The sequence below is a fragment of the Chionomys nivalis genome, chromosome 6 (genome assembly GCF_950005125.1).
Source record: "Chionomys nivalis chromosome 6, mChiNiv1.1, whole genome shotgun sequence".
Classification (NCBI taxonomy): domain Eukaryota; kingdom Metazoa; phylum Chordata; class Mammalia; order Rodentia; family Cricetidae; genus Chionomys; species Chionomys nivalis.
In genome coordinates, this window is record NC_080091.1 from 30,582,405 (window position 1) to 30,599,301 (window position 16,897).

General features: G+C 44.2%; 1 protein-coding gene across 3 annotated transcripts in view; it reads right to left on the reverse strand.

Annotated features, from left to right (window-relative positions):
- Positions 1-14,124: 14,124 nt before the first annotated feature.
- Positions 14,125-16,897, reverse strand: part of Spmip7 (sperm microtubule inner protein 7) — a 44,840-nt gene continuing 42,067 nt past the window's right edge. For all 3 annotated transcript variants that reach the window (XM_057772817.1, XM_057772816.1, XM_057772818.1), the window contains one exon: positions 14,125-14,245. In XM_057772817.1, the coding sequence (XP_057628800.1) occupies positions 14,125-14,245 (121 nt within the window). The remainder of the gene's footprint in view (positions 14,246-16,897) is intronic.

Below are 16,897 nucleotides of genomic sequence, written 5' to 3' on the forward strand. Positions count from 1 at the left end.
CTCAGGTTAGCCACACAGCACAGTGGTGTCTTCTGTTTCCCCTTGTGATCTCACCACTGCTGACCAGGATCGTGTCAGAGCATCACTGTGCCCAGGGAAAGGTCAGAACCTAAAATTGCATTACGACTCCACTGGGTATCTGCCATTTTTTCATTCTATCATAAAGTCAAGAAAGAATGTCAAACTAGTTACATAGAGGATCGTTTGCATTGTAGCAATCGCGATGGCCTGCATCTGTTGCCATGGAATGAGTACATATAGTCTTCCACATTCCTTTATTAAAATTTTAGCAGCCAAGGTGACCCATCTTCACTATGAGCTTGCAGCTTCCTGCACCGCAGAAAACTCAGTGTTTCTGTGAGAAAGTATCAGTGCTGTCCTGGAACTCATTGTACAACTTAGGCTAGCCTCGAATTAATGACAACTTTCTGGTCTTAGCCTCCAGAATGCTGGGGTCACTAATGTGAGCATATCTGTTTATTCAAAGCAGCCCTCTTAGGGGTCTTGTGGCCGGCTAATGCATCCAGGAATGCCCTCATTATTGGGAATATTCTCAAGATGGAGGTGAAAAAGAACAACGCTTGAAGTCAATGACATCAACACCTCAGAGCCATTCTGGGATCCAGAGATGTCGTTGGGCCTGGAGAAATCATGCTGCTTTCTATGGCAGAGCTTACTGCTTCAAATCATTTAAATTCTCACAACACCTTACAGCCACTGGTAAGATTTATTGATATCTTAGACTATCACAGAAATAAATGTGTGCTATCATATCAAATGTCTTCGCCCAAATCATGATAGAGTACTGCTCGCAGTCTAGAACAGTTGGCTGAAAAATGAATTCAACAAGGTGGAAGTCCACACAGAATACATGGATATTGTTAATCTTGTGTAAGAAAAGTTCTAAAAGAACAGCACAGGCTGTGCCCCAAATGTATCCAGCCATGGTAAGTTACGAGGAGATTTTGCATATGACAGAAAAACCAAGTGAGCAGATTTCCTGATGATAAACCGGCAGGAACACTACCTTTGTGTTGAAATAGCAGAAACCCAGCCTCATACAGAAAGGTTAGAAAGAGATATGGACTAGTATGGAGCAGCTTCCTTCCTGCGTCAACCAACGACATAGATGGGAGAAAGAGACCTTGGTGCTGGATAGCCACACAGCAGAGCAGGAACCAAGCCCTGCTGCACTCCCCGCGGGCAGCATAAGCAGCTAAACCAGCTTCCCTCCTTCCTGACCACCGCTTCCTGACGGACCCCAAAAGGAAGCTCTTTTATTCTACACCAAGCTCCACTAGAAGTTCTGTGCCCATGGGCATGCACAGCCACCCGCACTGGGACAATTCCATTTGTGTACCTGCCATCTCTTACGCCTGGGAGGGCTCCCTCATTCTAAAAACTCCAGGAATCCCACTCTGTGCAGAATCTTCCCTGATTACATATCTGTCTACACATTCATGTACTGTATGTGAGTCCTTTCTCCACACAGTCTCCTAAGCCCTCACGCTTACTTGAATACACACATACTGTACATGTTCCTGGGACACAGGAGGCATTTAGTAAGTATTTGTGGAAGTCATGGAAGATGGAAGTCAATGAGTTTGAAATATTCTCTTCTCATCTTCATCGTCATAGGGATTCCATTACATGAAGTGTAATAGTTACAATTAAAAACATTTTTTAAAATATATCATTTGTCTGTGGTGTAGTAATCAGAGGCCAACTTGCAGAAATAGTTCTTCAACCATATGTGTTCTGGGGATTGAACTCATGGCAGGCTTGCCCGAAAGCACCTTGACTACTGAATCATCTTGCTGAGCCCACAACTTTCTGTCTCTCATATATATGAACTTCAATTACCTCTTGGTAACATTACTTCTATTCCCAGAATATGATAACTTTTTTCCTAACCTTATAGAATATTGTTGCTGGCTTGTAGGACAAAGAGGGCACAGAGATAAAAATGGTGCAGTAAAAATGAAAAGGATATCTTTAATTTCCCTGGGAGTAATAGTGTTTCATGGGGAGAGTTGTTACTGGATCTTTAGGGTAAGGAAGTTGGTGTAGAAAAAGCAAGCAAATAGTCTAAGCAGAGGGAAGAGACACTATTGAAACATGTGTCGTAATCAGACATAAATGGAGAGGGTGACAAATGTGCTTGGGAAGAGCAGCTAGAGCGACCACAAGGCCATTAGAAGGATTGACATGCTTGGCTAGGGGATTGGGGATCAAGTCCAAAGGTAAGTGTGGTCACGGAAGTATTTTTATGAAATGCTAAATGAACAGGTTCAGATTTTATTGTCATCAAAGAAGATACTCTTGACAAAAGACAGGAGTAGAAATATTCTAAAGGGCTACATGTGAAAGGTAAAGATTGCTCAAGGGAGCTCAGGGAAAAGTTGAGGATTTAGAACTCCACTGAAAACACAACAGTAATTACCAGAGGGTGGGGCAGGTGGAGGGGAGGGCTGGTAAAGGTAGTTGGATTTGACCAATGCATACAGAATACAAATGTAGGTGTATCATTCTGAGCCCTATTATTATGTACAGCTAAGATAGATTACTGAAATTCTTTCAATCCTAAAACCAGTATTAACGTAGGACCAGTTGAGATGGTTCAGTCCACGGTGGAGCCAAAGACTGAAGATATGTAGACTGGGAAAGAAGTGGGTAAGGGTGTGGTGGAGAGTCGAGCAGGAAGGAGCTAAACTTGAACACATGGATCCAAAACATGAGAGCAAGGTGACAGCCCCATGTAGTGCGCCAGTAACATCCAGGAGTGTCTGACAACAGAACCAGATCCTAATGCTGCACCTCATGATCGGATTCTACATCCTGCCTAGGTGGGAGGCAACTGAAGACACCATAGTAATCGAACTGCACCAAATGCTAAATACCTCTGTTGAGTCTTCTTGCCACTCACATCTTATTATCACTCCTGTTGCTCGGTTTAAAGTCACCTTCAACACTCATAAGCCTTTATTCAATGATCATTTATGGGGAGAAGTCTATAGCTTTTATGCTGGCATTCAAGTATCCTTTAGAATGTAGCCCTGGCTTGTCTTATTATTTCTTCTAATACTCAGTACCAGTGATTCTCAAGAGTTGTCTGAAACAACTTAGTGGTACCAACTTTCTTCAGGTTACCTATGAGGTCGTATCATAGATGGATGCTGGATCTACTTGAAGTGCTCATTTGACTGGAGGCTTCAGTTATAGGAGAAAAACCAGTAATATGTACATGTGTATGTGCATGTATGTGTGTGTGTGTGTGTGGAAATATGGCTATCCATATATTTATATGCTAAGACCCAAACAAGCTATCCACTTTTGATGCTAGGACCCAGAGCCCACCATCAGTGGCACATGCATAAGCTGTGATGTCATTGGCTTTTTAGGATTGCTGAGACTGAGCCAACTGGAAGTTAAAAGGTCATAGTTACTAGTGACAGTTCTTATGGACTGGGTAGGTTGGAAACAGTCCACCCAGACCATGGAGAAACCGGAAGCACAATTCCAAGAAATGTTGCTGTCAATTATAACCATTGCTAAAGTTTATTGAAGGTCTTTACTCTGTTAAGCACTTGAGTCTGTTCTCTTCTTCAATACCTTCAACAGTCTTTCATTTTCCCAGCGAGAAAGGTAGGGGTCACATCAACAACTTCTTCCATAAATCTGAATAAAAACTGCAGCCAGTTTGATACTTGTGCAGGGTTGACCTGAGCTAGGTGTGTTGGCTTCTAAGACAGGGCATAGGAAACAATTGCAGGTTCCACAGGGAATGGATCTTAGCTTTGATGGCGTATGAACATGGATTTTGGAAGTCTTAAGTGTTGTAACTTTGGGGAAATAAGGATTGAGTGAGTATTAGCAGACAGCTTTATCACCACTAAGCAAGTGTTCTCGTCTCACACTCAGGAGATACGAGTCTGTGTGTCTCAGCCAAGGGGAACCTCCAGGGTCCCTCCATACACAGATCCAGTTCCCTCACCAGTGTCCCTGGAAGACCCTCCTCCCACCTGTCTGTCCCTGGACTCCAGAGCTCGCTGTTTCACCTTACCCAGGAGGTACATGTGAGTCTTCACGCAGGAGAGCCTCTTCTGATGGAACTGAGCGCTTGTCAGCCAGGCCTGTGGGAAAAGAAGAGGAGTTCACACTGCGATCCGAGTGGGCTGCAGCCTTGTGAATAACAGTGCCTTTCTCTCAGGAGCCCAGGCACTCCAACAGGCAAACATGAGAAGTTCAGAGGAACTGTGTTCAAACTCAGGCAAACACCAAGCCTGGGGCTTTGATGAGAGCAGAACTCTCTGAGGTTCCTTGCCTGTCACTGAAGTTCTAACAGCACTTGCACAGATCTGCAGAGCCCACTCCTGAGCTCTAGGGAACACGAGTGAAGGGCAGTCTAGGATGCAACCTGAATATTTGCGTCTCAGGCCACCATGGAGGTATGTCCACTTGTGGGCCAGTCAGGGCCTTTTGACCATAGCGTTCCCTGATTCTGTGATTTTAATCCAGGAGAGGGCACTCCGGTTAGAATTATCCCAATTATCTGCATATTTCTTTGGCTTCTGAGGGGTAAAAATATGGATATGGGCATTTACTGACTATGGTCTGAGTTATCCTACTTAGGAATACCCTCTGTGCTGGGTCCTCTCCACACACACTTGCTTTGGGCTTCTTGGCTGAAGTCATTATATACTGTTCCAGGGCTTTGGGAGCATAGGAACGCTACACCACTGCCCCTTTCGGCACAGTCCTCCTCGAAACATCACCTTCTAAGCCCAGCAGCTCTACCTCTCCCAGCACTTGGCTTAGCTGCTTCGTGTTTGAGTTACTTGAGAGAAATCCTCTTGTTTTTCTACCGATAAATTCATTATTAAATAACTCTTGGAGATACAGGCCACTGATTTTCCGCAATTTGCATCATCATACTTTAACTGATGCTGAAAGCTGAGCCTTTTGGTCCTTTTGTTTTAGAAGCATATTGATATTTCTGTGACCTTTACTTGAAGGCAGTTGAGACATCTTCTCTTAAATAGCAAACCAAGAAAATCATTGACCTCAAAGGTATGCTTCTGACCCTAGTTTGATGAGAAAATTAGGAAAGATAAGTTCTTTTTCTAAAATAAACATAGTCAAGGGAGCTCCTAAAAGTCCAAGGACAATGAGAAATGCACACACATGTATACATATCTACACACATGTACACACACATACACACGCACCCCACACACGCCTCAGCACTTGTCAGAGGTACAATAAGACACATCTTTTGATATGATATGTTATTGTTGTGGTAAGTCCTTCAACCAAAAGCCTTTAAGATAACAGCCCACTTTGGGTGTGTTCTCATGTACTATAAGTGCAGACAAAAGGCGTGCAAGGCCCTTTTTGCTGCCCAATTCAGTTTCAGTTCCCAGCACAAACAGAGGACTGTAGACCCTTACTGTGAGTTTTTCCCCAAATAAATAAACCTTTGTTATACTCCATTCCAGGCTATTGTGGAATTCCTTGGTATGACAACATGATATAGCACTCTACTTTCCAAAATTTCATATCCTAATAATTCATTCACATTTTAAAAGAATTTAAAATAATCTGTTTATAATTTCAGAATTTTGAACAGTGATTTTGAACAGAATTTTGAACAGAATTTTGAATCAGTGCTTATAAATCAGAGAGGAAGATAAGAGAACTTACCTGTGTAGAAGATACAGGTCTGCCTCAGACACAAATTAATAACAAGCTTCCAGTACATTTTCTTGCTTTTTTTGTTCTCAATTTTGACCATTGTTGACCCAGACCTCATGGGACCCAACTTGTCCAAGACAACTGGATTTTGAAACCGAAGGGTACAGAGATGCAGTGCTTTCTCCCACCCCTGCCTGCATGGCTGAGAGGAGCACATTAGTGGACAAACACCATGCCCTGAAAGCTGAGTTTCTCTCTATGGCCAGTGCTGGAATGGAGGCCTCACACTCTGTGTGTGTGGGGGGGGGATTTTCCAAGACAGCAGTCCTTCTGATAGCATCAAGAGACCTGTGGTTACCTTTTTGTTTAATTAGGCATATGAATGTTCACACTGGTCTTAGAAACATCTCATGAAAGGACTCTCAGGACACTGAACTTGTAAAACATTTTTCAGTGATCCTCCCAGGGAAGCCTTTGGTTGCATTTGTCCTCATCTGCAATTGACTGTTAACAGCATAGCACAAATCCACAAAGTGTAAGGAACATTGTGGACCCTCCAAATCTGCCTGTTCTGCATCTGCAGATTCAATTGATGGTATATTGAAAATATTTAGGGAAAACATTATGATTTTTGTCTCTAATATATACCTACCTTTTTTTTGTCATTATTCCCCAGTGATGTATAACATAACAACCAGTTACATAACATTTGATTGTATTAAGTGTAATAAATAGTCTAGGGTTGGTAGAGTATATGGAAAGGTGCGGATAGGTTATGTGCACGTTCTGACATGTTATCTAAGCCTCTCGAATGTGTAGATTCCTCTGTTCACAAGTCCCCCCAAATACACTAAGAGACAGTTGCATTTACCTAGAACACTGACATTGTTTTGGAATTGCTGACCTGGGACCATCCTTTCTAGGAGGGAGCAGACAGCACACCGTTTAGACACATCACCAATGCCTCCTCCTCTTCCCTTCATCTATCTGACAGAGTCTCTGCTTTTCTCAGGGCCCTTCTCACCAGTCCCCGTGGTGCCCTGAAGCTCAACAATCACCCAAAAGAACCTATGGCTATGCTCTTCATGGGCAAGCAATCACTGAGGGCTGCCAGTCCAAGCAAAGACTGCAGCCTTGATCTGGCATCCTGTGGGGTTGACTTGCATGGACTTCTTGGTGCTGCTGCACACCCTCTAACCCCACAGTTCCTTGAGCCTGGGGCCCTGCACGTTCCTTCTCTGCTCAGATACCTCTTCCTGCTTGTCCTACAGGGTGCTCACTAAGTCTGGCTTTATCTTTTATCTGTGGCTCTGCCCGCAGACGACACAATGAAAACGGTCTCCCAGCACTGGAAAAATAGATTTATACCAAACACGTGTTAGGGCTTTTATTTCCAAAGTGTGAATGTGACAAAGTGTAGTTGTTTCCATTACAGCTTACAAGCCAGAATCAGCAGAGCTTGCCCTGGAAACCCACACAGAGTAGTCTGCAACATCTGGGGGCTGGCGGGAGGAAGTCAGCCCCGCCCCCACCTGTTAACCACAACAGCAGTTTAGATATAAGACTGCTGGGACTCTCCAGGCCTACCTTCTGACAAGCGTGAGGAAATGTCCTTTACAGAGGATAGGGTGGGAAATATCTTAACAGTGATTGAGAGTATATTCAAAAATCAACCACAGTGAAAGAAAACAACAAGCAAATTATAAAAGGGGGGCATTAATTAAAGCCACAGTATTGTTTCTGAACGCCACTTGGGTGGATTGTATAAGGAATGATGATGCCCTCAAACTAAAACAACCAGGTCTGTAAATGATAGTAGCTGACTGGAAATATTTGCATTTTCCTGAGGGATTATAAAATGACTTCCTGGATCCTTCTAGATTCCCATTCCCTGAGAATCAACAGGGGCTCGCCCAGTTCCAGAATAACCCACGTATTTTCATTTTCACAAAAGAAGTAGCTTTTAAGGTAAAGGCACATTACTGCTGTCTACTGCCTCGCCTTTCAGATATATTCATTTATGCTGCCACTGGGACATGCTTCCCCGGCTCTCATGATCTCTGCCAAATGAACCAAAAGAGATGCACAGTGCAGGACAGAAGAAAGAGTGTGTTACAGACCCTGCTGTAGTAAACAGAATTTGCTGCAGAATGGAGTGAAACATTCCTGAGGGAAAGAGTGGGCAATCAACAAAAGGGTCTCTGCTCAGACCAAAGCCGGATTCATGCTAGTTTTTTAATTATGGGGGAGCCCTTTCTGTAGGGTTGCGATAGATAGTTCCACTTACATTAACTCTTAAGGGCATCTGCAATAGCATGTAATTATTTTTTTAAAAAATTGTTTTTATTGCAATCACTATTTGTTTATATAGGTTTGTGTGTGTGTGTGTGTGTGTGTGTGTGTGTGTGATGGGGCAAGCACTTGTACCATTGCGTGCACAACTTATAGGAATTAGTTCTCTTTTTTACCATGTGGGTCCTAGAGTTAGTGGTGAGCATCTTTACCTGCTAAGCCATCTTCTGGCCTGAATGTAGTATTTTCGTCTTTGAGGAAGATGGCAATGTCCTCTCTCCACCGAGGGTCAGTGGCAGAGTTGAAACTCCATCCTTTTGGGTAGGAGAAAGTAGCTGTTCATCCTGGCCCTTAACAAAGCCCCAAGGTGTCTGCATGCTCATATGGCTTTTGCAATATTAAGGTGACAGTTGTGGTGTTTTCATTTCTAGTGCCATTAGGGAAACAAGAGGTGGGGTCCCGAGTCAGTCATGAGGGAGGGGGTCCATCCTCAAGCTCGCCAATATCTGTCTAGTTACCTAACACATGTGTACGAGAGGCACACTTAGAAAATGACAATATTCTAATATTTAGAAATGCATCACAGTTAAGAGAAAAATGCTAAAGATTTAATGTGCTGCTTGTCTGAGCCGAGGCCATGGCAGGCTCATGCTCGCTGAGGCTCCTTGGCGTAAAGACGGCTTGTTTAATGGCTCTTTGTACATTACTCCTCATTACTTATTGATCCCCTTAGAAATTTCCCCATTGTTGTGCCTCGAAGTTCTACTGAATGAATGAATATGAATACCAGCAGTATGTTTATATTTATAGTGTAGTTTATACGATTTTATTAGGTGACTGAAGTATCTCAGCTGGAGAGTGGGAGGCAAACCTCAGGCTTGTTCAGGCTGATTACGGAAGCCACAATACAAACCTGAATGCCCCAGGATGATAAGAACAGAGATGAAAACATGCTGTTTTTCAAATTAATCTTCTTATTAGCATATATTATTTATACATAATAATGGGTTTCGTGATAACATTTTTATGCCAATCCCCAAAATGTTTTACAAACAAACCTGTTCCATAGTTAATGGTAGCTCTTCAGCTTTGAGCTTTTCTTCTGTGCCTTTGATGAATACTAGTCTATAGCTGTACCATAAATACTCTAAGTCTAGAGACACAGAAAAATCATCCAACCTACTCTGGACTAAGTAGAGCAAATAGATCTATTTTTGAGTATTTCAATGTATTCTGAAATAATTCTCGGCTGTTGGTTTGCTCAGATTTCCAGGGAATTGCCTCTTCTGGCCACAAAGGCACTTTGAGCAGAGATCAAAAGAGATCTGAGTTTAGCAACCCTACCCCACTGCACATTAGACACTTCTGGGAAATAAATGAAAGGTTTGTTTGTTTTTAGTGTAGTGGGTGTATTTTCAATCATCTCAGATACCTCCTGAGGCCATAAGGACCTGAAGTAGACACAGAAGAACCCAGACCTGTGCTGAAAGTGGGAGTGGGTGGGGAAGCAGGTCGACAAACCACTAGAGTTTGGGTGTGTCCCAGGGTGACTCAAAAGCTTTCTTAAAATAGCGGTTTTAAATGTGAAACCCGTCTTCCATTTGTCTGTTTCTATGTTAATGGGATTATTTAATCAACTCTGAGCTTCGAGGCAGGTAGAGGAAAACAAATGTCTCACTCCATTTTATTATTTTATTTTATTTTATTTTATTTATTTCTATACTATGAGGCCCCTCAAGCTTATAAAAGATGAAGATGGAAAACTAATTACTTTCTTAGACTCAGATATTGTCATTTCAAGACCCAGGGTCTCTTTTCAAGATCGTTAAGCATGTATCTCGATTTCAAAACAGACTCTAAAGGAAGCAAGGAAAATTTTTATGGAAGCTTCAGAGAAAGCAACAAGACAGGCAAGTTGCAGAACTTGGTAGCTCATGGGAGACGAAAGATGGAAAAAGAAAAAAAGGTAATTTTTCTCAGTTGAGACTGAGGAAGAAGACAGGCCCAGCAACGGAAATTTGCTAGCCATTATGTGTAAATCCACCCCCACCCACACCCACTACACACCCACCATATGCATGTGTGAAGCAGGGGGGAAGGAGAGAGAGAGAGAGAGAGAGAGAGAGAGAGAGAGAGAGAGAGAGAGAGAGAAAGGAGTGGCTAGGGCCAGGAACCCTAGGATTCTGGTCAAGGTATAAATAAAAAAGAAATTAATTGAAGAGAAAAAATTCTTCATGAGTGATAATTCAGAAAGTGGGTGGGCTTAGCAGTAAGGTTGTACAAGCAATTGCAGAAAGGGGGGTTCTTTTGAGGTCATTTAAGTATGCATCTCATTAAGGGGATAGTCATTCCTCATGTCTTCATAAGATGTTTTAGGTGCATCTTAAGAATATAAACCGGGACTTTCTCCTTGTCTCCTCCTCTAGACAAGAGATATTCCTTCTGTCTCTACCAAAGTGTATTATCAGTTATTGCCAAAGCCATTTGCAGAGTGGGTTACTGACCAAGGGACCACAGAGTTTATGTCAGGGGATGTCACTGCACTGATAGTCCTAGGTCTCAGAGAAGTCTCCAGATGAGGAAGACACCTGTTGTCAGCGGTGAAAAGGTTATCAGCGACGCCAATGTCGTGTTCACAGAGGAAGCCAGCGTTGATAAACATGTGTCGCAAATGGTGCCCTAGAAGCAGCTGCCTGTAAATGGCCCCTTTTCATCCCTTTTCTCTCTGCCTAGCATTTTCCTCTCAAAACCAATTCTTCAGGAGGCACCAAATCTTTCCTGCTACTCGTTTCTGTAGCCTAACCCTATCCCAGGTGAGCCATGTGGGCCTCATCGTCACCAGGACACAAGCAATGGATAGTCTACTCAAAGACTATGGCCCTCAACAACAACTAGCAGGGCGAGATAACCCCGAATGCAGTAATGACACACATCAGGGACAACCAGCAGCCTTCTAATTGGACGTAAGGACGGTGCAAGAGGAAGGAATTCAGGCCTGGGACTGTAAACCTAGTCAATTACCCACGGCTGGTCGCGGACCCTATAGAAGGGCCTGCTACATTTCTTTCTGTTTCTGTATATTTGTCCTAATGTCATATGTTAAACAAAATTTATATTACACCCATGATTCCATTTGTCCATTTCTGGAGTTTCTGCTCTGCTTGACCACGGGGCTTACCTTTTTCATACTGCGAACTTCCAAAATTGCTGGAGTAATATTAGCATGCATTTTTTTTTTCTTCAAGGTGAATCAGGGCCTTGAATAAGTGGGGCAGCTAGACATGTGCTCTACCTCTGAGCCAATTTTTCTGGGCCACTAAAAGAATATTTTCAGATAAGCTAAATTGTGTAGGCTAGCTTTGAACTAGTAATCCTCCTGCCTCAGCCGCTAGAGTAATTGGGATTGTAGGGATGTACTGCCATACTGGACATGCATGCCATGATTTATAACTGAATTATATATCAGAGGTTCTTTTTTATATGCCTCACAGATATAAAATTTGTGAGAGTGACATTGTCCAGTGCACCGAATGAGAGGAAAATGTGACTATGTGCTGGACCCTGATGTAATCTGTGTAATCCAAGTCTAAAGCTGCGGAATTTGAAGAGCAAATGCATACCTATGCCTGCACTATTCAGCTTTGACTGGACTGCCGACCGCCGAAGCAGTACTATAGCTCATACTCCCAGGCCAGGAACACGCTATGCCTCTGCTCTCTGTGGCTTGCCCTGGCCCATATTTTTGGTTTGTGGTGAGCAGGATTCACCTTGGGTCTTCAGAGATGGGAAGCCTGGTTGAGTTTTAGACCAAAGGGAGGGTCAGCATGTGTCTTCTAAGTGAGGTCATGGGAATGACGTAAAATGGAGTCTTCTCAGAAGCTTCCTGGGAAGGGTACAAGAGCCCTGATGAGTGTCCTGGTGTCTGTGTTGTAGAGAATGGAAGTGCTTCAGATTGCAAAATGTCACAAGAGCTGTTACTGGGTCCTGCCACAAAAAAAAAGCCCAGAAAGATAAGCAGGTACCTCAGGGTCGATCAGCAACACCCCTGACAAGTGGCCCCACTGAAATATTTGCTGAAAACTGAACCTCAGGTATGATATTCATCTACTTTCTAGATGAGCTAATTCCACTGCATTTACATTTCACTAAGCATTTTCCAGAATTGAAGGTTTTATTTTGGTTTGATGTTATTGGTTTCTGAAAGTGACTTCTCTCATCGCTGTGATGAAATACCCGAAGAAGCAGCTGAAAGAAGAAAGGATTGTTTTGCTTCTAGGGTTGGGGGATGCAGATTATCACGGACGGCAGAGAAGGTATGGGATGGGCAGCACCCTGGAGGTGGGAGGACAAGGCTCCTCACTCACACCTTTGTGTGTCAGGGGCCATGCGTCCTGTCTTGGGATGGTTAGTTTGTCACTTGATACAAGCAGGGATCATCTGGGAATAGGGGGCTTCAGCTGAAGAACTGGCTCTGTCAGACTGGCCCGTGGGCAAGCCTGTCAGGAGCAAGCCAGTAAGCAGTACTCCTCCATGGCCTCTGTTTCAGTTCCTGCCTTAAGCTCCTGCCCCGACTGTCCTCATGGTGGACTATAAAATAAAAGATGAAATGTGCCCAAGTTGCTTTTGGTCATGGTTTTTTGGGTTTTTTTTTTTTTTTGTTTGTTTGTTTTGTTTTTTTTTTTTTTCACAGCAATAAAAAGGGACCTAAGATAAGGCCTAACCAGGGCTAGGCTACAATTTAAAAGGCCTTCCCAGGAGCAGCCACTTCTTCCAACTGGGCTTCCCATCAGTACCCCGGGTGGGAACCAAGTGTTAGAACACAAGGATGTGTGAGGGGAAGGTTCACATTCAATGTGACAATAATGACAGATTTGACTTGAGCGATTTCTGAAAGTAACTAGAGTTTCATTTGGGCTCAAGTGAAGCACTTCTTTTTCCTCAAAGGTAAGTCAAGTCTTCAGCATGTCCAATAGTTGCTGTTTTTCTGTTTGTTACCGGCTGCACAGGAGTCAACATTCAAATTATTTCCTAGTCCACCAAGGCAGTTTATCATTCCACGGCAGAAAGGGGGCTACATTTTATTTTCTTTCTGTGGGAAAGCCAAGTCCTGGCTTCCCTCAAAGGCCTTTGCACATTTATTTGAGTTCTGTGGTAAACTCCCCTCTTCTGTATTTTGAGGGAGAGTAAGATACCATGCAGAGCCCCTGAGTAGCACTTGGGAAAACTAGAGGCACCTGGAGTTTTCCCTCCTTGTCTCATTTTATTTTGTTTGTAAACAATTCATAAATGGTTACCCAGTCTGCACAGAACTGGGTCAGAATGAAGGTAAGTTATCTAAAGGCAGATAATCTGAGTTCCAAGATGAGCGCCTGACTCTTAGCTTTCCTGTGCCTTCTTCGTAAACTAGCAAGCTATGTGTGTACAACGCTCGCTGCAAGAACGTATTATGGGGTGGCAGGATCCAATGAGCTAAGATTAGGAAAGTACTTTATCATTCTAACAGGCCCATACAGATGTATACAAACTAGCACACGTGTGCTTCCTGGGCTTACGAATAGAACTGTGGGGGAGTCTGGGGCACTTCTGCTGCTGTGGTCGCCTTGGGTAAGCACAGTCAGGCTACACTCACGAGGAGGTGTCTGCCTGAGGACTCACACAGAGCTAGGGAACGCTTCATTCTTTAGAGTGGAAATCCTGGAGTAGAAAAGAGAGTGTTCTGCCTAGCCGTCTCTAGATGGTGCACACGCACACACCCCCATGTGGTACTGTCCCGTAGGTGACAGAAAGAATGCCATTGTCTGTCGCCGTTGCTCAGCTTTTGAACATGAAGGTCATCTCTCATCCTCAACCTTAGGACCATCTAGGGAGGCCCAGTATTCCAACACTGAAGACGGGTTCTCTGTAGGGGGCGCTCTGGGTCTCAGCTGCCATCATGGACCACAGACCAGGCTGAGCAGCCACCACCAGGGGGAAGAGGGTGCCTGAGCTCAGCCCTGGCCATGTCGCCTGTCTGGTACCCCAACTCATAAAGACAGACACGTTTAGAACATTCTGTGTTCTTTTGCTTCTCCATCACTGTGTACAAAGCATTCCCCCCAGATGGCGCTTAGAAATCTCTCAGAGGTGTGGTCTCTGTAATTAATCAACGGTTTCTTTTTCCTTCCTGTTGAAGGGGTTGTAGGGCTTCACAGTTGTGACCATTCTGGACATTGGGGCCTGGTGACGGAAGCGGTCAACTATCATTTCTTCTCGGAAAATGCTAGGATCAGAATGGGAACAAAGAGAAAAAAAATGACAACATGAAAACAAATATTTCATCTTTTATGAAATAAATGATCCACAGAAATAGAAAGAAAGGATGAGGTAGAGAACAGCAGAGGAGGAGGCTGGGAATGACCACCCCTGTTTTGCTTCCTGTGCCGTGTGCCTTGCCCTGTCTTCTGAGAATGTTTCCTAGATTTGTAGCAAATGCTTAGGAAAGAGGCGAACATGGATGGATTAAAACACTGCTGTAAGAAGTCCGTGATAGCAGGACCCAGGAGATAGGTCTGCCCCGGGAGAGAGACGGGCATTTGCATGAAGTCTGCTTGGAGACAGTGGCAAGGGAAGGTGGATGGAGAACACACAGGAAGGCAGGCACCTGAGCCTGGGGCTGGTGAGTGAGAGAAACAGACACTAAGGAGTGGGGTGTGGAGATTGCATTTCTGTGTCTGCCCTGGATTGAAGCTGTCTGCTTGCTCAGATATGACCTTCCTGTGCCTTAGTTTGCTGATCTGTACAGCAGGAATAAGTCTATCCTACCAAGCTTTTTCTAACAATTAATGGAAAGAAAACAGAAAATATGAACTGCTATGAAGATAAGGTTTTATCCCTTGGGTTACCACCCTAGAGCAGGATTGGTGTACATCATACCAATTATTATGAACAAACCCGTGAACCTTCTATGCATAAATGTGCCATGAGGTTTGTCACATACATACACTGCAATGCTTGTATGCAGCAAAAAGTCAGGGAACCACTGTGAGAAAGTAACCCCTACGTAGCTATGCAATCTGAAGTAGCTTTAGATTTGGGCTATAGTGAGCATGTTATTTATGTATGCATCCTTTCAAAACCTGTGTTGTAGAAAATGGCACAGCTTCTGTGCAGGCAACAGCCTAGAGTAAGGAGCACACAGAGAACAGCAGACTCTAATGGAAATAAGAGTTGAGAGACGTGTTTGCACACCTGTTTTTTCCTATGTACCTCAAGCATGTGCCCATCTCCTCCTTGGGCATCTCTCCTCATTGTCTCTTTCTCCTCTACTCTGCATCCTGGCCCCATGTGCATCAGAAGGCACTTGGAGTTCACTGTGCCTGACTTGAGATTCAGAATGGAGACTCCTTTTCATGCATCCTCCAAAGTCTAAGCAATTAAAAAGGTCATGTTGGCCTCAAGTCTTCTATGATGCAAAGATCCCTGGAAAATGCACAATCCCTGACCCCAGTTTGAAGAGTTGTCACTGATCCCCTCTCCTGTGCCTGTGATAGTCCTCAACCTGGCAGACGTCCTTCACTCTACTGATGCTACCAGAATCCAGATGGTATAAGGTTAGGGAAGAGGCTGAGAGAAAGTGGAAGTTGGGTGCTGAGAGTGATTGTCTGCTTCCTTCAGAAGTTCGATAGTCAAAAGAAGGAGAGGAGAAGAGGAGAAAAAGAGGATGGCAGTTTGGAGGGGCACAGTGAGGGTTACTGACCTGGATTTTCCCTAAGCACCTGGCCAGTCAGCAGAGGGGAGCCAGATGCTAAAAAGTGAGCAAACATGGAGAGGGTTCAGAGTTGAGAGGGAAAGGTGAGTGCACATCTTCCTAGGGGGAAGAGAAAGAACCAGTGATGGACTGGTGGGGAGGAGGGTGGAGAAGCAGAGGAAACAGCACAGTCAGTTTGGACAGCCCAGGTCTCTGCAGGGACATGGGGTAAGGACTAGGTTAGGAAAGGCTCGGTTGCAGTCACTCCAGAAACAGGTGTAGGCGGCTAAAAAAAAGAGGAACAGACAAAAGCACAGAAATCATACAGCGGAGCCAGAGATGCTGAAGCTCCCAGATAATGAGATGCTCTGAACAAAACAACACAGGAAACATGCATTAGACCACATAGACACGAACAGGAGGGAAGCCGCTCACGGGAGTCCTTACCATGTGCAGCAGGCAGACACATGGCTTTACCCTTGCCCTAGAAATTTTCAAAAAAGTGTTTACATAGTGCTACAAAAATGTCAATGATATCAGAATGAGGACTGCATGGAGGAGAGCTTTGGATGCCGGACTTCCTGCTAGAAGCATCATCTTTATGTCAGTGCAGAGATATTTTAAATTTACACTCACCCTTTCCCTCTGGACTGTGCTGTCTCAGGCTAGAGCACCTTCCTCAGGCACTGAAGGTTTCTGTGTGGGCTGACTGTGAGCTGTAGGCTGGGCAGAGTGGAGCTAACAAGTAGTCCCAAACTGAGGGAAACACTGGTTGTTGCCACTCCAGATTAAGAGCCTCAGACAGCCACCTACGAGGATCCCATGTCCTCAGTCTGGGGTCACACATGACAAACATTTATTGTGTGTGTTGAGGACAACTGTGGGAGCCGGTCAAGAGCCTGCAGGGATGGGAACAGAGTTGAATTTTTCTCTCTGGTTACAAAGTAAAGGCTTTTTGGTTTAGAAGTAGAGGTTTATCTGAAAGACAAACGGAGCCTTTTGCCCCCTCTTGGATTGTCTGCTTATGTAGCAGTGCGGATGTGTGGGAAGGTGTTACAGCAACAGGATGTCTGGGTAAAGCCTCACACAATCAAGGTTGAAGAGGATTGTGATCGGAGAGAGGGGTGAAAAATGCCTGCATTTGCTCTAATGAGAGTCTTTGAGTTGGAAATGGAAATCATGAAC